The sequence below is a fragment of the Lotus japonicus genome, chromosome 6, assembly GCF_012489685.1.
Source record: "Lotus japonicus ecotype B-129 chromosome 6, LjGifu_v1.2".
NCBI classification, from domain to species: domain Eukaryota; kingdom Viridiplantae; phylum Streptophyta; class Magnoliopsida; order Fabales; family Fabaceae; genus Lotus; species Lotus japonicus.
Genome location: NC_080046.1, coordinates 65,386,717 through 65,407,608, shown reverse-complemented (window position 1 = coordinate 65,407,608; position 20,892 = coordinate 65,386,717). Strand labels below are relative to the sequence as shown.

Sequence of the window (20,892 nt, the reverse complement as noted above, 5' to 3'; positions counted from 1 at the left end):
TTTCCCTCACTCCAACTTCATTAATTAACGTGAAGCAGCATGTTCCATTGCTTCTATAATAAGTAGGATACCCTCTTTCATCATCCCTTCAATTCCATAACATTGCCTTTCAATTTCAAGTTTGAAGGTTTCTGTTTCTTCATCATCTCTTATATATCTTTGTTGTTTTGTAAAATCTCTTCTCAAAATTGGTAAGCATAATTTATCCTTTAATTTCATTTTTATCTAGGATAGTTAAAATGTTAGGTATATTAAACATTTTTCGTTGTCAAAAGCTTGTGCAAAGTCCAGTTTGTCAGTTGATAAGGTATTTCCACAAGGAACCAATTCCAGTGGAATGGAAAAAACCAAAATTCGGGTGGACCAAATTAAATTTTGATGGTTCTTTCAAAGGTTTAAGTGGGAAAGGTAGCATTGGAGGGGTTGTGAGAAATCACAATGCAGAATTTATGCTTGGCTATGCTGAATCCATAGGAAGAACCAATAGCACTCTGGCTGAACTCATCGCGCTTCGGAGAGGGCTTGAATTGGTGCTTGAAAATGGTTGGAATAGTGATATTTGGCTTGAAGGAGATGCCAAAACATTGGTTGAGATCATAGTGCAAAGGAGACAAGTTAGGTGCAAGGAAGTGCAAAGACATCTTAGTCATATAAATTCCATTCTGCCTGAGTTTGACAATTGTATTGTGAGTCACATATTCAGGGAAGGGAATAGGGCTGCTGATAAATTTGCAAAAATGGGGCATCACTTACAGGAACCTAGAATTTGGAAATATGTTCCTCCTAATGAAGTCTTGACTAATTTGGAGGAAGATGCTAAAGGTAAAATCGTTCTGCGAAGGAAAGGATATAGATCATAATAGTGTATATTAAATTTATTCATTGTTTGTATATAGGGAATGCAAATTCTCTTTTGTTAACGATTATGTATTATGTACATATTCATATATAGATATCTTGTGTTCATGTGTACAGATGAAATTATTTGTTGAACATATATCCTAACTTTGGAGCAACAATTTCTTCAAAGTTCATATTGAATATATGTATATATGCACTCCGAAATTGAGATGCTTACTGCTAATTTATTTTCTTGATTGTGATTATTGTGGAGACAGAAGTGACAAATATTCTGACTAAATTATATAGAGGACCTTCTCAACAATTTTTTTTGTAAGCAACATAACATATTTAATTCAGAACAAAAATCAGCAAATTTGAGAACAACTCTCTTAAGTGCCCAATACACATGATTTATCGATGGCATTTGGCTTACATGTTGAGCTTACTAGGTAACAGAAAATGGAAAAGCCCTAAATTTTCCCAGTCCAATTTTTGCATCCACACTATTATTTATCTCTCAATATATATATCACTTCTCATCTCTCACCTACTTTGTCTCTATTCCCTTGGTATCTTTCTCTTTCACCACTTGGTGCACATATATAATCCCAAAGATAAGTTGAAAACATTTTTTTGAAAATAATAAAGCAACATGTTCTTTTAATGAGTTCAATGAACGTGACTTGTATTGGAAGTAATAAGATAGACCCCATTCCTCGCTTAGTTTAACTGAATTTACACTTTATATGCCACAAATAATTGCGGAATGCAAATTATATGAATTGTATTTTCAATTTTTGGTTACCATGAAAAATGCCAATTAACCGTAAAACCTTGAATTATTATCTTCTTATGCAGAATTCAACAAAAAGTTGTGACTATGAGAGAAAGGATAGTATCTAGACCTAAACAGGTGATCATCATGAAATAGTAGTACAAGATTCCATTAATCTAGTACAACTTACTAGCTAGTACAAACAAATCTGATGCTGATAGTGAAAAGCATATATATATATATATTATATATAAAAAGCGAAGTAGCTAGCGGCTATTGTCAAGTACTGAAAACTGGAAAAGGTAGTACAAATCAAAGGAGGTTGGTGTACTGCATTGTGAAGGCTTGATTTTATGTCATGTTTATATAGAGATGCAACTTAGCTTCAAGTTTGCAACTGAAACAAATATAGATCTCAGATGAATTGTAAATTCCCATATTGGATAAACATTATTGAGTGCAGCGTTGATGAAGTCCTGAACTGCATTGTGCTATAAGGGAGAAGCCAAATGCTTTTATCGACGCTGCACTCAATCATGTTTTTTAGCAATATGGTTCAATCGTGAGAAATTCATTCTTCTACTCAGTTAAATAAGGTGGGTATTGTGTGATTCTCTATTTCTAAATCATGTTTGAAAATTCTTCTAAAGGTCACAATTGATTATATGTGGACTTAAGTAGCTTTTGAGTTTTAAAATTCATTATGAGAAAATAAAAGTTTATTCATGAAACATGTAATTAGTACAAATGAAATCTTACAAGTATACCTTTTTTCTCATGCTGAAAAATTGAGAAATTTTAACTTTAGGGAACCATGTTATTTCAGAAATTCAATAACAGATCATCATGATACAAGGATGTAATTAACAGTCACTATATATGTTTGTTTGAAGATTTGTTTTGATCAGAACACCAGTTATGAGAAGTCCAAAGCTGCATCCCATTCATCCAGCATTGAGAAACAAGCAATAAATGGATAGAGTCCTCGGTTGTCATGAAAGTTCTGTCGCTGATGAATATAGTTTCTCAAAAAATTGCAAATGTAAACGTTGATTTTCTCTTTGTCTAAATTTTCTTGTTAATTGTATAGCTGTGTTTGAAACACACAATGGGTTTTGATGGGAGATACATGATTTTGGAAGAAGTTGCTAATAGTAGCTTTTTACAAAAAAATGAGAAATATTGGTCAGTGCCAGATTGTAGGAATATATATTACCAAATATTAGAATCATACTTGTCTCTAATACTTGAACTGATTGCAAAGTTCTAACAAAACAAGATAACTAGCCTTAAACGAGAATGTTCTTAAGTGTTCTATATAGCTAGCTACTCCTAAAAGGTGATGTTTGGATATAAGTCGGAACCACAACCGGTGCAAACGAACGTTAGCACACAAGAAGTGAAACTCTTCATATGGACTAACATCAAAGTCATATCTAAATACACACTTAGTCATTCAGCCGAAATATACTCTTGATATAGAAGAAAAAAAGAGAGAAAAAATGTAGACACAAGGAAAATGGGCTCATAAAACAACACATTCTGATTTTTCAGCCCAAAAACAATTACATTTAAGGATTTAATTTACTAACCTGAAATGCAATAACTCAACCAGTTTCAGGCAGAGGAAATATTTCATATATATTTTTCACTACTGTGTTGCTCTAGACAGTGCAGTGCAGGCTCATCGATTTTTCTATTTCTAAATTCCTATTTTCCAAAACTAAAATTTAAAAGGAAAATCAAAATGTTAGGCAAATTGGTTCTTGAAAGCTTTTCAATTTTCCTCTTTCTAACAAGTAATTTTACTTCAACAGAATAAAAAAAGTTACAAAACAGAATACATTACAAAATGCATATAGAAACTGTAAAGAATCACTCAATTACATACTGTTATAATCAGTTTCCTACTTGAGATTGCACAGAATCAGCTTATATATATCAAAATCATTAGCTTTGATTTGACACATAAAGAACAAAAGTATCCACTACTATATTACATACCTAAAAAATAAAAGCTAGTTGCCAAACCAGATCAATTTGGTCCTGCACAAGCCAAATTTCATTAGTTGATGTAATTCAATAACTTGGAGCAAATTTGAAAATCCTTCAACAAATATTCTAAAATCAGAATCATTTATGAGGAGAATCTTCTATGACTAGCTTTTGAATTCTAGAATTGATTATCCAAACATGTTATTAATCAAATGTTGGATGCTAAATTACAAAATTTCACTGATTTCAGCCCAAAACTCCCAGAATAGCAATTCTTTCAAAACAATCCCAAAAGAAACAACCTGAAATTTATAATGCAGAAACAAAACAGAATAGAACAACAGAAAATAAAATAAGTGTAACTAAAATCTAATCACAATATCATTATTTTCCATCAAGAAGAGTTTGCACACTCTCACCCAACCAACGAGTCCTCGGTTCGAAACCAGCAGAACACCGAAAAGAAGCGTCCGCACTCTCTTATCCAACCAACAGGTCCTCGATTCGAAACCCGCGGAACACCAAAAAAAGAAGAGATTGCACTCTCTCACCGAACCAACAGGTCATCGGTTTGAAACCAACGCAACACCGAAAAGAAGAGTTTGCACTCTATCATGCCACATCTGACCTAATCAAATCATGATCCTACTAGAGATTAGACTAAACAAGACTATCTAATTCTCTATCCACACTGTTTCTTCCCCAATAAATACTCACACAAACTCTTCATTTGGGGATAAACAAAACCCTTATTTCTCCTATTCATTCCTCTGTCTCTGTGTGCTGCTTCTCTTTCACTTTCTTCATCAAAATTCTCCCCAGAAATTCAAAATTCTCACCAGATTAACAATAAGAATACGATTTTGATTTCATGGGAAGAAAATCAACACCCCAGGATGGGGAGGAAGAAAGCCTGCCGGTGCCGGACCATCTCCGGTGCAGCCGCACCGACGGGAAAAAATGGAGGTGCCGGCGGAGGGCGATGGAAAACGTGAAGCTCTGCGAGATACACTGTCTGCAGGGTCGGCATCGGCAGAACAAGGAGAAGGTGCCAGAGTCACTGAAGCTGCAGAGGAAGAGGAAGAAGGAGGAAAACGACGTCGTTGAAGAGATCAGGGTGAAGAAGAAGAAGAAGAAGAAGAAGCAGAAGCAATGTGATATTCAATTGGAGCTTATCAGGATGGTTCTGGAGAGAGAGGCTGAGAAGAAGAAGAAGAAGATGATGATGAGCAAGAACGAGGAATTGAATTACAGTGAGGGGGAGTTGAGGCAAGAATTTCCCAATGGGGTGATGGCAATTTCTCCTGCATCAACTTCCCATGATCACACCAATGTGGATTCTCACTGTGATGTTAAGGCTGTTGTTACACCACGTTTCTTCAGGTCCAAGAATGTTAACAGGGTCCCTGTTGACAAATTGAAGGTGGGTTTTGACTTTTCAATTCATTCACACATTTCATTGTCTCTGCTATACAATGCTACTTGTACTAATGTTTTTAAGGGTTTATTGATTTCACTGTTTTGTTTAAGTGATTCAGCTACTTGTTTTTGAAGGTTGTCTCTGAAGGAAGCTTGAAGAAGTGTAGGAGGAGGAACTGTCATTGGTGCCAGAGAAGTGATTCTTGGAATCTTGTTGAGTGTTCCAGCTGCTTGACAGAGTTTTTCTGCATGGATTGCATCAAAGAACGGTTGGGATCGCTTACTCTTAAAATTTTAGCATGAATTTGTAACCTGTGTGATATTATCTGTGCATATATGTGGTGAATTGATTGCTCCATTCTTATCCTTGTGTTCACGGTGCTCTGTTATCATCATCATTGTAAACTATTAATTTATTATTGACTATGGCTTGGTTTGATCAATTAAACACCTAGTTGGATATTTTTCATGATACAGTTCTGGAATACCTTAGATGAAAGGATACCCCTTTCAAAATAGTTAAGAGAGAATGATTATCAAAAAAAGAAAAAATTTCCTGTGCATATCCGACTCCATGCTATCTTTTGTACTACCACACTGATCAATAATGACTGCTACTAGGACATTTACCAATATGACTGCCATCACCTGTACCTGTTGTACTGATAATCAGAATATGAGACATTTGCCAATTTATTTGTTGAAACAAATTTAGGTATTTTGAGACTCAACATGAGGTTAAGATGGCATGTCCAGTGTGCCGAGGAACTTGCACCTGTAAAGATTGTCTGGCAAGTCAATACAAAGACAGTGAAAGTAAGGTCTGATATCAAAGATGGATGCTTTTCTGCTCTAACAGTTTTTTCTTTAGCTGCACTTGCTGACACTTAAGTTTTATACCATATTTTTTCAGGAATATTTGGCTGGTACAAGCAGAGCTGATAGAATTTTGCATTCTCATTATTTGGTTTGTGTGCTCCTTCCTGTAGTAAAACAAATAAGTAAAGACCAGCGTACAGAGCTCGAAACAGAAGTGATAGTTAGAGGTGTGTAGGGTTTCTGAATTATTTTTGTTGATTACAACATGGTTATTGTAGATGCCTTTCTATATCTTTGATTCCTTTGTGTGTTACAGGGAAAAGTGTTTCGGATATTCTCATCAAGCAGGTCGAATTTGGATGCAATGAGAAAAATTACTGGTAAGCTCTCATCTGTTGAGATTATTAAGAAAATTTGAAATGATTTTCTTGTGTTGCTTGCTAACAATAGTGTGTATGTACTAAAACTTGTCTCAGCAATTACTGCAAAACAGCCATTTTGGGTCCTCATAGAAGCTGCCTTAGTTGCTCCTACAGCCTTTGCTTCAGTTGTTCTCAGGCATTAAGCCAAGGAAGCACCTCCCAACAAATTAAATCTTCTTTATGCGAGCTACCTGACAAAGTTAACACTTGCATAGCTAGTGAAAGCCATCTCTTGGATGACAATAAGGCCATCTCTAATGGAAATTTAACTGATACTTCAATATCACCTGAGTGGACGTGTTGTAATGGTACTGACTCCGTATCATGCCCTCCGAGAGAGCTAGGCGGTTGCGGTGATAGCCACCTTGATTTGAGATGCGTTTTCCCCTTAAGTTGGATCAAAGAAATGGAAGTAAAGGCAGAAGAAATAGTTTGCAGCTATGACTTTCCTGAAACTTTGGATAAAAGTTCAAGTTGCTCACTCTGTATTGATAAAGATCGGAAAAATAAAAGATATAAGAAATTGCAAGAAGCAGCTCAAAGAAAAGATTCTAATGATAATTGCTTATTTTATCCAACAGTTTTGGACATCAATAGTGATCATTTTGAACACTTTCAGAAACACTGGGGAAGATGCCATCCTGTAATAGTGAGAGATTTGCTCCAGAGTACACCAAACCTCCGTTGGGATCCACTGGTTATGTTCTCTTCTTATCTTGAGAGGAGCATTACAAGATATGAAAATAACAAGGACTTACTTGAAACTTGTTTGGATTGGTGGGAGGTCAGTTCATCAACTAATTGTGTGCATTATATCCTTTGAATTGATACTATCTATGTTAGTCGAGACAAAACAAGTCAGTACTATCTTAGATAAATAATTATTCCAGTTAGTTCATTTTTATATACTACATTTTAATGTCCATAGTTATCTGCTTTTAAATATTGTTTCCTAATGATGGTGGAACTGCTCCTGAACAAAAAGTCCATTGTTAAAAGTATATTATTAATTCTGGAACTCTCATTCTGGCAGGTAGAAATGAACGTTAGACAGTATTTTACAGGGTCTCTTAAATCTCAACCTCGGAAAAATACTTGGCAAGAGATGCTGAAACTAGAGGGATGGTTGTCTTCCAAACTATTCAAAGAACATTTTCCAGTTCATTTTGCTGAAGTAATTGATGCTCTTCCCCTTAAAGAATATATGAATCCCATGTCTGGTCTTCTGAACTTAGCTGCAAATTTGCCACCTGGGAGTCCAAAACTTGACATGGGACCATACGTGTATATTTCGTACGGCTGTGCTGACGAGAAAGCTTATTCGGTGACAAATCTCTGTTATGACTCATATGATGTGGTGTGTTCCATTTCTCTGTTGTATTTCATTTCTGAATCATGGCTAGATTAACACTTACCTAAACTTCTAGTTTATTTTATCGAACTTAGAATGGAAAAATGATTTCAAATATTGCAAATATATCTCTTCTGATATTTGCTTTAGTGACAAAATTGCCATGTTCATATTTTGTCTGTGTATCCTGTCATCATTATAACCTAGAGGAGATCTCATCTTCTGGAGTAAAAAGCATCCTCTTCCAATGCTTTCTATTCAGGAAGACTGCCTGTCCCTTGTATGACATGATAATCCTATTCCTTGTATATATTCTTATTGCAGGTCAGTGAGTGAATAGATGAGAATTTTTTCTAATAAGTCATGCTGCATGTTTTATTCTTATCATTGTTCAAATTTTACAACTTTTCATTTTTTCAATAATGTCAATGTTCATAATTACATTAAAAGGTCTGCTCAGACTGCTCAACCATTTTAGAGGATAGATATTACAACAAAAACATAGCCAAATCCTTACTCAAAAAATAATCTTCATTAAGAATCAGTTTCTTTAGTCCAACAAAACAAACTATTCATGAAGAATTTGTCTAGCTTCAGAAGAAGCAAAATTGGTCTATGCAAAGATATTTGAAGTACATATTGTCATCATTTTCTGAGTATGTTATTAAACTTCACACTTTCCCACAAAGAGTCTTACCTTTTAGGCATTGTTTTGCTTGGCTTCCTAATAGACATACAATGCATATAAGTAGGGGCTCTTTCTGAAATACCAGATAACACAGGTTTTGCAATAAAATAGACACCAAAATTGATATATAGGGCCATTCTTGGCGACTTCCGCCTTTAATTGCAGCTGATACATTTGCTATCTAACTCTCAAACTGACATGTATAATTCAATGGTTGAATCACTGAATTTACTATGTTTGATTTGTAATTCCAGGTAAATATTATGGCAAATACCACAGATGTCCCTCCCTCTACCGAACAGCTTACGAAAATAAGCAAATTATTGAAAAAGCACACAGCGCTATGTCTAAGGAAGTCTTCTAATATTACTACCGAGCATGCAGAAGGCAGGGAGAGAGAGGAACTGCAGAATATTGTAAAAGAAGGAGCTGACTTTTTCAAGAGATTCAATAGGACATCTTGTATCTCAACTGAATCCAAAACAGTAGCTAGTCAGAATTTAAACACCAAGACTTCGGGCAAAAGAGAATGTGCTTCTGATTCTGATACTGAAAAGGCACAAAGCTCTTTATCTTTTGACAGGACAGTTCAAAGCACGGAAATGTCTCCAAATCGCAATTCTAAGAACCTTATTGAACACTCAGAAAGTGATAAAAGGGATGAATTTAGTGAGAATGCTGGTGCCCAGTGGGATGTCTTCAGAAGACAGGATGTACCAAAGCTCCTAGAATACCTGAAAAGACATTCTGATGAATTTTCTCATACCAGTGAATATCACAAGAAGGTAAGTTAAGAAGAACACAATTCCTAAGCACTTGAGTTGGTGATGATTGATTTTTTTTTCTCTTTTGTAGATGGTTCATCCAATTCTAGATCAGAGCTTCTTTCTTGACAATGCTCATAAAATGAGACTTAAGGAGGAGTTTGGTAAGTATACTCATGTTTTCTATCGACTGTTCTAATCCTACATAACTAAATTTACTCACCTGTTACTGTTGCCAGAAATTGAACCATGGACTTTTGAGCAACATGCTGGAGAAGCTGTCATCATTCCAGCTGGATGCCCATACCAGATGAGGAATCCTAAGGTATCTATTAGCATTAGTATTGAACATGTTCTTGCCTCGTCTATCTCTACCTCTGGTCAATTTACATTTAACAGAAAATCTAAACTGTTCTTGAACTGGATATATATTCTTGTTGAATGGAATATAGCATTAGTGTAAAGCACTTTGAATTTTCCTGGTAATTTCGATTTTGAAGTCACCTTCAGCAATTGATTTCTCAAAATTTTATAAAATATATGCAGCTAGCAAACTTACATTGCTGAAGTTTAACCTAAAACAAAAGGATGATCGTACTATTAATAGCCTTGCCTTCCACATGATTGCTGAAAAAGGACATAATTATCTGTCTTGATTTATGTAGCTCTTCAGTTTATCTTAAGGTGTGTGAATGTATGACAAGTATCTGATTCTTGATCTGCAGAGCTGTGTTCATGTGGTATTGGAATTTGTGTCCCCTGAGAATGTTACTGAGTCTATCCAATTGATTGATGAGGTCCGTCTTCTTCCAAAAGACCACAAAGCAAAAGTAGACAAGCTGGAGGTAGAGTTCATAATAATATTAATGTTTTCCAATTCCTTCTTTCTTCTGTTATATGTGCGCATGATTTGACAAAGCTTTTTTTCTTTTTGGATTCATGAAAACAGATGAAGAAAATGGCCCTCCACAGCATGAGCACAGCAATAGAAGAAATTCGTGAGCTTACTTGCAAAACATGATTGCACGAGTTTACCTCCCAAGTCTGAACCATGTATTCCTTTTTGCATTGATTAATTCTCAAACTTATTAGGCTTTTGCTAGGTACTTTAAATTTGGAAAATTTCTTGGCCAACTTCACTCCCGCGTAGTGCGCTTACCATAGGGCAAGAGATTAGTCTCACTGCTACCGGCTGTGAAAAAACCTTGGTCAAGACAAAAAAAAACTGATTACTTCCGGTTTCATTCTTTTTATGTTTGCCTTGACGTTTACACCTTAACTGAATATGAAATAAAAAAATTATGGACGATATATATTTTTCTAATTGTTTACTTTTGAAACGAGATTTAAAAATGTGAGGGAAGAAATCATTTAGTACTCACCGTTACCCACTACTACCTTGTTTTTAAACTTGATCTGTATTTTTGAAATTGGATCATTTGCAGTAGTTCGGGCACAATACTATTGACCAAAATTAAACTCATCGTTACCATTTAATAACAATACACTAATTTGGTTAATATTTATGCAAATGGTACATTGGTTTATATTTATGCAAATGGTACATCGCACTAGGTACAATCTCTTTGTAGATATTTAAGCTTATGATTTTAGTTGATTAAGTATCCGATGACACAAGTGCATATAGGCACACGTAACTCTTCTTATAACTGTTTTTTAACGCAAGTTTGTTACTTAAAAACTGATAATAAAAAAGTCTCAGGTATTTTAAGGCTTTAATTTTAAAAACAAAATATAAGAACTGTTTTTAAAAACTATCAAGTGTTCTTTGAGAAAAGTAACAAAACATGCCTTCATAATGATACTTGTTAACAACAGGATTGTAATCCCTTGTCTTGCTTCTTCCTGCGGGTACAAGTCCAATTGAGAGAAAAGGAGTGGGAAGGGAAATATTCACCGTTTTATTCTTTCCACTTTCGTTTTTCTTGTTGACTGTGGTGCTCACAAAATAACTGTTGGAAATTAAACAAAAAAATACATGGAGACTTGTAGAGAAATGAAAAACAAATGGGTAAATGTGAGAAAGTCCTTAGGACAGAATATGTATGTTCCAAAATTGTTTCTCAGGAGCCTCAAACAGAGAAGGAAACCTCCTCAAGGGGCCATGAGTCCGTCAATTGTGTAAGAAAGAGACTTTGCCCAATCAGCTCTAAGTAACAATGTCTGCAAAGTCTGCATCACATTGTACCCAGGATCAAGCTTTCGCTGCCAACCCTACAAATTATTCCAATATCAAACGAGTCACATCAGCACATAGAAATTGTATAGGGGAAAAAACAATCAGCCATGCAATAAACTCATGTATTTATGATCACATGTTATATTACTATTAGTAAAACATAGTAAACAGGAGAAAATTAATCACCTCAAGAACCAAGGTCGTCACCAGGACAGTACAAACATTGCCATCAACATTAACTCTGTGACGCCTAACTTTCTCAAGTAATTGCTCCATACAATCTGCAGGATGAACCAGGTCACCTTCCGGGGTGCCCCAAAATGTAAACGCCTCTTCCACTTCCTGTTAGAAAACAAGGATGAGACAAAATATGAAAATGGCCCAAGACTACTTGCAAATGTCATAAAATGACAGAAAAACTGCCCATCAGTCTATATATGATGTATTTATGGGCATATAATTTGACAATGGCAATCACAAAATAAAGCCATAATAGGAACAAAACCACAATAGTTTTTGAGATGAAATAAACAATACTTGATTGAATGGCATAAAAGTTAGGGGAAATTTTACCTCAATGAAAGCATTTGGATCTGGGCAGTTCTGTTGCTTTGATAAACTGAGTGCGCATTCTGCTGCAGTTCGGCCATCTCGACGGGCAACAGCTTTGAAAAATTCAAGTAAATTTACCCTATCACTGCCAGAGAGTTCAGCAGTCATGCCTACATCAAGGAAAATTACATGAGGCTTTGATTTGAAGAGCCGTTTGCGAGACTTTCCCTGTCGAACAAGGATATTTCCAGGATGCATATCTGCATGAATGAAGTTGTCCACCTGAAAGAGGCATTATAGTGTCTAAAACTTCATGAATGTTCCAAGTTCAAACATATAGGAATGATGCTTCGTATACTTCATATTAACGATTAGGATGGGATATGATATTTAATAGATCAAACATGAGCAAGTAAAAAAACAGTTTTCTATAGGATAAAAGAAAAATCAACGTGTGTAAGATAAAATAAGTGAAGCCATAGATTATTTCTCTACAAAGAAACCGAATAAATAAATAGAAGAATATTATGATGATGACTTACAATCCAAAACCAGCTAGACACCTAATTAAGGCTCACAATTTATATGAGCTCCAAGTTCCGACAAATAAACCCCTCAAAATTCAAATAGCAATTAACTAAAAACTGTTAAGATCTAAGAAGACCTGTTTACCCCACAGCAATGACAGCTTCTAAACTGGATCAATAACTGTTGAAAAAAATGTTTTGGAATAAAAAAATATAAAAGCACCATCACAAATTATGGGTAAAAGAGAACCCACACCATTAATTTTCTCATCAGAGATTACAACTTAACTTTTAGTCAGTAAATTCCATCTGAATCCTACCCTCAATAAACAACTGCAATGTATTTTTTCACAAAACAATTGTACAGATCAAAACTGATAGTGTAAGAAAGGAAAAACATATAAACTAGTTTACAAATATGCTCCAGCACATTCTTCTACTGCACTCAATCACCTGGTTAAATCTCCCTCACCCCAAACCACTCTTCCAATAAAACACTTGCATTTAGAATGATAGGAAACGGGCTAATGGACCTCAGTACCCACCACCCAACCTAAACCTCATGTTCTAATATCAAGTGGTAAAACCATGTTTTAGTTTCTCTAACAAAAATAATAACCAAGACTCATCATACTAGTCAGAGGCTCAGAGCGACGGAGTCAGCAACATGGGTCAACAAAAGCCATTTATTAGGCTCCACAAAGATTATGGTTTTCACCAAGTAAAATAAAAACTCAAAGGAATACGTCTTATTTCACCATGCTTACAATTTATAGGTGCTTATTATATATACAAGTTCTCTTAAGAAAACTAATACTGATCCCCCCTATCATGAAGGTATATATGCAGAATCTCTATTTCCTAATATTTGTCCTATGTTCCACACTAGTTAAATTTCCTAGGATTGTGCTTGTCATTTTCACAATGTAGGCAAACAATTTCTTCAATACTCTGTTGGTTACTTGAGTTAAATATTCTTAATGTATAATTACATAGAGGTCATCGGTTATAATATTCTGGCCTTAATGCACATAATAAATAAAGAACGCATAAATAAGAACACTGAAATCATACTATCCCTAACCACAAGATAACAGTGGCAGAAAATTTTGCAATTCAGAGGTATATTTTACCAGAAGCATCTTCAAAAGTGCATGAGTCCCGATGTGAGCAAGAGCAGATTTAAAATGTTCATGTCCTTGAAGACCATCAACATAATGCGCGACACTTTCTCCATTTTCATATGTTTCCACCAAAACAGCAGGGTGCACAAGTGGATAGACAGGCTTAGGGAAAGAAACATCCTTCCATCTGCGGAAATTATAAAGAAAGCGATTCAAGTGGGCAGCTTCCCTAGCAAGGTCAACTTGGGACATCATGAAAACTGCAAACTGTTGTACACTCTCATCTAATCTTAACCAATTAAGAGCAGGAATGAACTTCGAAACTTTTGCCACAAAGTTAATGATAGCAAAATCTCTTCTGATTGAGTCTCCTACACCAGGATGTCTAACTTTCACTGCAACCAACAGTGGTTTTGCTGGCTGACCAGGATAACGATATTTTAATGAAGCGCGGTGCACTTGGGCGATGCTTCCAGATGCTACAGGCAGTTCTTCAAAATTATCAAAAATTTCAGAAATTTTTCGACCAAATGCTTTTTCTATAGATTTCTTTGTGTAGCTGTAACTATGCTCAGGAGCTTTCATATGAAGTTCTGAGAGCTTAGTGCATAGATCTCGAGGAAAAAGATCAGGTCGTGTAGCTGCCCATTGACCCCATTTTATGAATGCAGGACCTGATTTTTCTAGTGTGCGATGAACAACAATGAGCCACATTTTCCTAAACTTAGGTCCGAAATAATCTGCAAATGGTGCCATCGCAATGCTTGGAGAGAATAGTATTCCTAGATATAGAGCCCTCACTAATAAGATAAGAACTTCTAATATCATGAACGTAAATGTGAACATGTAATTATACCCATCTTGTGCGCGCATATACAGACCATTCTCTGACGGGTAACGCTCTACATCTGCCCAATTCCGCTGAGCTAATGCAAGCTCTCCACATGTAAATGCAAAAATACCAGGTACTAGCAAATAAGAACGAGCCAACGCCAAGCTCACTGCCTGAGCAATCATAGTTATGGTGGGAGAAAATGCACCATCACCACTAGAACAATATTTTCTGTATAGACTTTTCCAAGCAATCTGAGAATGATGTGAGACTCCATTACTAGCTGAAGTTACAGAAAAGCTCCTAAAAGAACAGCATTTGTTAAAGCTTTCCCTTGTTGCGTGCCACAATAACGAACGACGTGCTTCACTAGGAAACTTATATTGCATGTACAACCTGCGCTGGTGGATATTTGATCCAACTGAGCCAATTGGCCCATTTCTTCGCAGGCCAATGCCTCGACTTATTTTACAAACAGACTGAGCAGCTCTCTTTATATCTCTAAGCATAAAAAATCTGCAAAACAGTAATTATGTCAGCTACACCAATGTTTCAATCATATAATTCAGCTATATCTCCAGTTACTTTATCCATAAATCCAGTAAATAAATAACAAAACATTACTTTCAAAATACTAGCTACAGTAGCTTCCCTTCAGTCATACTAACAAAAGGCATACATGTAGGTATAAAACAGCAATGTTCAAGGCATCAAAAGGTTAAAAACCAAGTTGAAAATCACAAATTCAAACCCAGAAAGATAAAATGTAAAAAAATATTCTTTCTATCAAATAAACGCACCCAAATCAACGCAATAGCCATAATATACACTACGGAAGCAAAAGGATGAATTTTTATATATGAAAAAAAAAAAATCCCCAAATTGAAAAAACGAAACCAGCAAAGAATGAAGGGAAGGGGGATAGAGAACCTGATAAGCAAGACAACATGCTAGTTTGGGGAAGAATCGGATTGAGCAGCTGAAGCTGAATTGGGCGCGATCGTGGTGAGTGTGATTGTGAGGCGGTCACATAAGAAACCCTAAGGCACAAGAAATGAAGAAATTGATTTGCTTCCCAAAACTATGGAAACTATTTATTTATTTATATATATAAAAAAAGAATACCAAGTAATGATGTGACACGTGTGCAGATATTAAACGTTTATAAAAGTAAGCTTCTATGTTAAAAAAACACCTTTTATGCCAATTATCTATCAAAACAAATCTGAAAATCATTCACAAAACAATATCATCAGTAATTCAATTAATCTTTTTTTTTGAAAGTAGTAATTCAATTAATCTGATATGATATAAATATGTTTATATCATATAAATTGATATGATATCAAAATATATAGCACCCAAAAAAAAGTAATCGGACTTTCAAAAAAAAAAGTAATCGGATTTAAATTGGGTGATTAAATTAAAAATAAATGGTGGTGGTGGTTTGTCTATTTTCTATTTTATTTTCAAATAAAATAGAAAATAAAGCTAAAAACATGTTTAGTTATTCTTAAAGTTTTTATTTCGAAATATTTTCTAAAATGTGATTAAAATTGCAAAAAAAATAAGACATTTTCATTTTCTAGGAAAATTAAAACAACTGAAAATTGTGAGATAAATAGCAATGGCAGTAGAGGTTGTTGGAGGCCATGATGATGGTGGTGGTGGTGGAGGTTGGTAGTGGTGACAGTGGCTACGATGAAGATGAGGTTGGTGGTGGTGACTATGACGACGGTGATGACAATGACGATGGTGACGGCAATGACGATGGTCGTGGACTGTGGTAGTGAAAATGAAAACATAAAGTAAAAGCAAACATATTCTTATGGCAAACATATTCTTTAAAATTTTTTAATTTTGAGAATGAAAACCATTTTTGAAAAATAAAAACAAAAAATATTTCTCTTTTTTTTTATATATAACTTTCAAGCAATTTCTATATTTGGAATACATAAAAATTCATGAATTTATGGCTTTTTATGGTTTTATTTCTTCCCTTCAATTATAAAACAATAAGAATAAAATTATTAATTTTTGGGGATTGAGTGAGTTTTAAACACAAACAATCATATCTAACGTGATCTCAAAATTTCAAAGAATTAATTTTATGGTTGCCGACCATGAAGATATACCTTGAGAAAAAAAATTAAATTAAGAGCAATTTAAACCCAAATTATTTGTTAGTTTTAAAACTTTTGGTCGGGAATTCCCTAATAAGTTGAATTAATTTCCAAGCATACTTTTTTTTCCACATGTAAAAAAAAATCTAAGCATACTCAAGTATTTCGACTAAGTTGTATGCTTGGTTTAGCTTGTTTACAAGTTATATGTTTTACAATTTCTTGAGAAAAGTTTAAGAAAACAGTGATTTTATTTTCATACGCTCTCCAAGGTTTAATATGAATTGTACTTGATAGCAACCTTTTTAATTGCTTGAATAGTCATTTTTTCTGTATGTAAGTTTTCCTTCCAGTTTCTCTTAATCATTTAATTTAATGGGCGCATATAGAACAATTCCTAGCCACAGTTTAATACCGTTGTAGGAAAGCTACATATGTGTTGTGTTATCAGAGAACGTGTCACATTTAAGTTCATAAGTTAAGACATTTGACCAAAACAAACAAAAAATTAAGACAGTGAATGTTGCTATTTCTTTTCATAATATGTTAACTATGTTTTGATCCCTGGACTTTAAGCGATATTTAATTTATGTCCCTTATTAGCGTAATTTTCAAAAAAATAATCTCACAATTAGAGAAATAACTGATTTTGGTCTTCATAGAGCCGGCCAACTTACTTTTTTGTTGTAGCTTTGATCTACTATTCATTTTCATAAATCTTCACATCAACTTTGATGTAATACATTAATGATTAATGTGCCTTTTTTTTTCCAAACACTGGTAGATCATTCTATTTTTCGGTCAACATAAGGCCCAATCTCCAAATTCAGTTAAGCCCAGGCTAACGTAGCCGCATGAATAATGAATTGTCCCACAAGTTTTTTATTTTAATATTCTAGCCCAAACTGCTATCGCCTTTGGGCTGTTATTTTTATCAACAATTTTGCCTTCCTCTAAATTAAAAAATATTTACCAAATGCGTGTTTAGGTGAGCATCATCAATTATTTTGGATTAAGTTAATTTTAGTGAAATTCTTACAGTAAAAATGAGTTGAAAATAAAATATTTATGTTTGAATATATTTATGGGACACATGATGATTTCTATAATGTAATATTTTATAAATTCCAACTATAAAATCCTACGAATGATTACAGCATAAGTCACTCCCTCTCTAGCCAGTTTATCACATATTTGAATTTATTTATAATTGATTCTGAGACTAAAATTAATTATTTAAGTTCATTATCAAACATATCATTATTATCCACGTAAAAGTGATTTAAGTGGTCTATAAGCTAGAATTGAATTTAAGACTCTTAGATGTAAAACTAAACACACACTAAGCATATAGCCACATATAGTTAGAAGAATCATAGCATAGATAGAAGAATAGTGATGTCTCACGTCTCCACTTCTCCAAGGGGGTTTCTCCTATTCTTTGCTTCATGTTACAATAGTAGAGGCACATATGAAACAAAACGAACAACACTCTCTTGGGGAGATAGAGGGAGTTCATGGGTTTTGGAAACATCATCAAGATAACCTGATGCAACATCATTTATCCCAAAACTGTAAGACATTGAATTTATGAGCCCATAAGACTATCGGTAACATGTTGACAAAATTATCAACCAGTAATTTACCGACAACTTTGTAAAATAACTATTGGTAAGAGTACTTAACTATTAGTTGATTACTAAGAGACACATATTCACACTTAACGTTTTTATCACTGTTCTGCCCACTTTCTTTTTCTATGTGTCATTTTTTCCTATCACATGCATCGATCATTTATGATATACGATATATCTCATTTCTCACTCACTTCTTCCTTTATCTCTATTATTGATGAGAGTGTAATTTTTTTTTTTTTTTGTCTTGACCAAGGATGAGAGTGTAATTTAAATGTGAATAACTTATTCATAATTTTAATGAAATATTTCTATAAAGTAAGTGGGTGTAAGGTCCAAGTCACTTATAAATCCAAACAAATGAAGTTTTAGTCAACATGGCCGTAATGCCACAGGAGAAAACGGGCCCTGCAGCCCTGTTTTTTTCTCCATTAACCAACTCTGGGTGTAATTAAGGCACATTTTCTTCCTCAGTCCATAATTATGATAGGAGTTGCATTTATTTTACAATGTCGACATGATCATCTGAAAGTCCGAGAACAAAGAAAGAGAACAATGACAAAAACAATAGTAGATAAGAAGAAAATAAATTGAAGAGATACAATTAGTTCCAACTGGCTAAAAGGGAACTGAAGTTCAGCGAAGACAATAAGACATGAAACCACTTTTAAGTGTTTACTTATTCAAAAACTTTGAAGTTTGAAACAGCTAGTAGCTTTTTCTTTGGTCGGTCGAGACAGAAAGCGAGGGTCACATCCATAATGCGAGTCAAAGACCATAGCCATAATAATAAGCCCACACCTTTGGTAATATACAAGCTTGCATGTTCTTGAATTTGGACACGTACATTGAGCTCTACAAATCTGAGCCTTTGATTAACGAAAAGTAAGACTTTGTTATATAGTTTGTACACACATGATCTTTTTGTGAGCAAATTAAAGTCAATCAATTTCCTATTGACGCAAATGTGACGAAGGGGTTACATATATATATGTGCCAAAGAGAGGGGTAACCCGAAACAGGGGACCATCAAAACTACTGTATAAGGAAACAAGAGAGAGATGGTGACTTTGGCTGCGGCGCCATTTAATGCTAAATTAAACTACGCTTCAATAAAGGTTATGTGTGGCTCAAATTCTCGAGTTGACCAAAAATATATAGAACTTTCCTTCCTTCATATGGATATATAATTATTATTGGAGGTGATCATGAACACCATGCATCGTCATCTATGTAGATGATTGATTGGTGGTTCCAGCATACCTAAATGATTAGGTTGTTGGTTTCACAATGTATTTCGAATAAATTTCAATTATTTTTACTTCTCTTAACATATAAATAGAATTTGATCCTAAATTTCAATGGTTGCATGTGGCAGAAATTAACCATATACAGCCGATTTTATACAGAGACGTGAGCATATTGGAGAACAAATCCAATCGCAAAAGGACTTGAAAAAGAATAAGGAGCTTGGGCTGTTTGTTTGCTTCTGCCATATATCGAATGCACATGCCAAAATTCATATATGGCACACGCGCTTATTTAATTTGTGTAAGGGGTAAATTAGCGGCCCAATTATAATTAGAGCTAGTCAAATACTCCTTCCGTCCCTAATTATAAGCTAAAGTTGTAAAAATCACACTTATTAAAAAAGCCTTAATTGATGCATTGGTTTTCAAAAAAAATGTACAACTTTCTATGTTTACCCCTATTTATGATAACACTTTTTCATCATTGTACTACTAATGGTGGTGCTCCACTACCAATAAATGCAAGGGTGAATATGGAAAGAAATATTAACTTTTGCAAGGTTAGCTTATATTTAGTGACACAAAAAAAGTCTCAATGTTAGCTTATAATTAGGGACGGAGGGAGTAATAAGGACAAAACGAAGCATAGTTCAATGCAAACCAAATGATGACTTATGCACCTTGATTGAAAACCGATCGAGACTATGATCTAACTCTAATCAAATCAACCAGCTGGGAATGCAACATGTATATCGTTTCTTTCTTTTTAGTTAATTTGTTTTTCCTAATTTTTACTCCTATTATGTTAATTTAATTATTATTTTATGATATGGAACTATTAGGTTAATTTCTTTCTCTTGTAAAAAGAAACTATTAGGTTCATTTATGTATCATCATTAGCTAAAATTTGTGCTAATTTGTAGGAACCGAAGTTGAGTTCTAGCTTCTCAAGGATGCACCAAGCTGAGTAGTTGGCCTCAATCGATCTGAGTGTTTATGATGGCAGTGGCCAAGTAATTTTCGGAGTGATGAGTCAGTTGGTCTCCAACATGTTATTAACGCCTTCTCCTGTAGGTATGTAGGTGCCCTCATGCCTACGCACCTTTTTTATTTTTAGGAAAAAAAACTAAAATTTGCTACTCCCTCCGGTCCTTTTTATAAGAAAAACTTGGCCAAATCACACAAACCAAGGAAACATATATTTTTTTATAAAATAAAGTATTATGCTTAATTCCATTGATGTTTTTTACTTTTTATAAGAACAATCACACTAATTACCATAAATGTTGACCATGCCTATTGGGTGCTTGCAATTTCCCTCCAAATTTTTGCATTGAGAATATGTCTCTTTGCATTGGAATTGATTATTTGACTTAATTTTATAAAAGTGTTTCTTATAAAAAGGACCAAAAAAAATTGCCAAAGTGTTTCTTATAAAAAGGACCGGAGGGAGTATCTGTTATGGCTCATGGATCAAATACATGAAATTAATTATTTCAATACAAGAGACAACAAGCTAAAATCTATGTATGTTATAATCGTCCAACTCACCACCAGGCAATGGCATGAATTTG

The 20,892-nt window shown here is 34.4% G+C and overlaps 2 protein-coding genes across 2 annotated transcripts; one reads left to right on the top strand and one right to left on the bottom strand.

The window, feature by feature from the left end:
* The first annotated feature begins 4,299 nt into the window (after positions 1-4,299).
* On the top strand, positions 4,300-10,320 carry LOC130726109 (lysine-specific demethylase JMJ28). Its single transcript, XM_057577338.1, has 12 exons — positions 4,300-5,036; positions 5,168-5,301; positions 5,748-5,853; positions 5,946-6,078; positions 6,168-6,231; positions 6,328-7,057; positions 7,307-7,630; positions 8,567-9,097; positions 9,168-9,240; positions 9,316-9,401; positions 9,802-9,921; positions 10,026-10,320. Exons 1-12 carry the CDS (start codon positions 4,485-4,487, stop codon positions 10,095-10,097), a joined length of 2,925 nt encoding a protein of 974 aa, XP_057433321.1. The 5' UTR covers positions 4,300-4,484; the 3' UTR covers positions 10,098-10,320.
* Positions 10,321-10,975: 655 nt separating this feature from the next.
* On the bottom strand, positions 10,976-14,973 carry LOC130725790 (uncharacterized). Its single transcript, XM_057576981.1, has 5 exons — positions 14,954-14,973; positions 13,489-14,827; positions 11,850-12,110; positions 11,463-11,618; positions 10,976-11,311 (listed from the first exon to the last, which is right to left on the bottom strand). Exons 1-5 carry the CDS (start codon positions 14,971-14,973, stop codon positions 11,192-11,194), a joined length of 1,896 nt encoding a protein of 631 aa, XP_057432964.1. The 3' UTR covers positions 10,976-11,191.
* Between the last annotated feature and the right edge of the window lie 5,919 nt (positions 14,974-20,892).

Bases quoted from the DNA above. Each gene is read 5' to 3' on its own strand.
- LOC130726109 (XM_057577338.1), top strand. From the start codon at position 4,485: ATGGGAAGAAAATCAACACCCCAGGATGGGGAGGAAGAAAGCCTGCCG. The intron at 6,232-6,327 runs GTAAGCTCTCAT...AACTTGTCTCAG, and splicing joins TGCAATGAGAAAAATTACTG to CAATTACTGCAAAACAGCCA. The intron at 7,631-8,566 runs GTGTGTTCCATT...TTGTAATTCCAG, and splicing joins GTTATGACTCATATGATGTG to GTAAATATTATGGCAAATAC.
- LOC130725790 (XM_057576981.1), bottom strand. From the start codon at position 14,973: ATGACTGAAGGGAAGCTACT. The intron at 11,619-11,849 runs GTAAAATTTCCC...GTTTTCTAACAG, and splicing joins ATCCAAATGCTTTCATTGAG to GAAGTGGAAGAGGCGTTTAC. The intron at 11,312-11,462 runs GTGATTAATTTT...AATAATTTGTAG, and splicing joins TGACGACCTTGGTTCTTGAG to GGTTGGCAGCGAAAGCTTGA.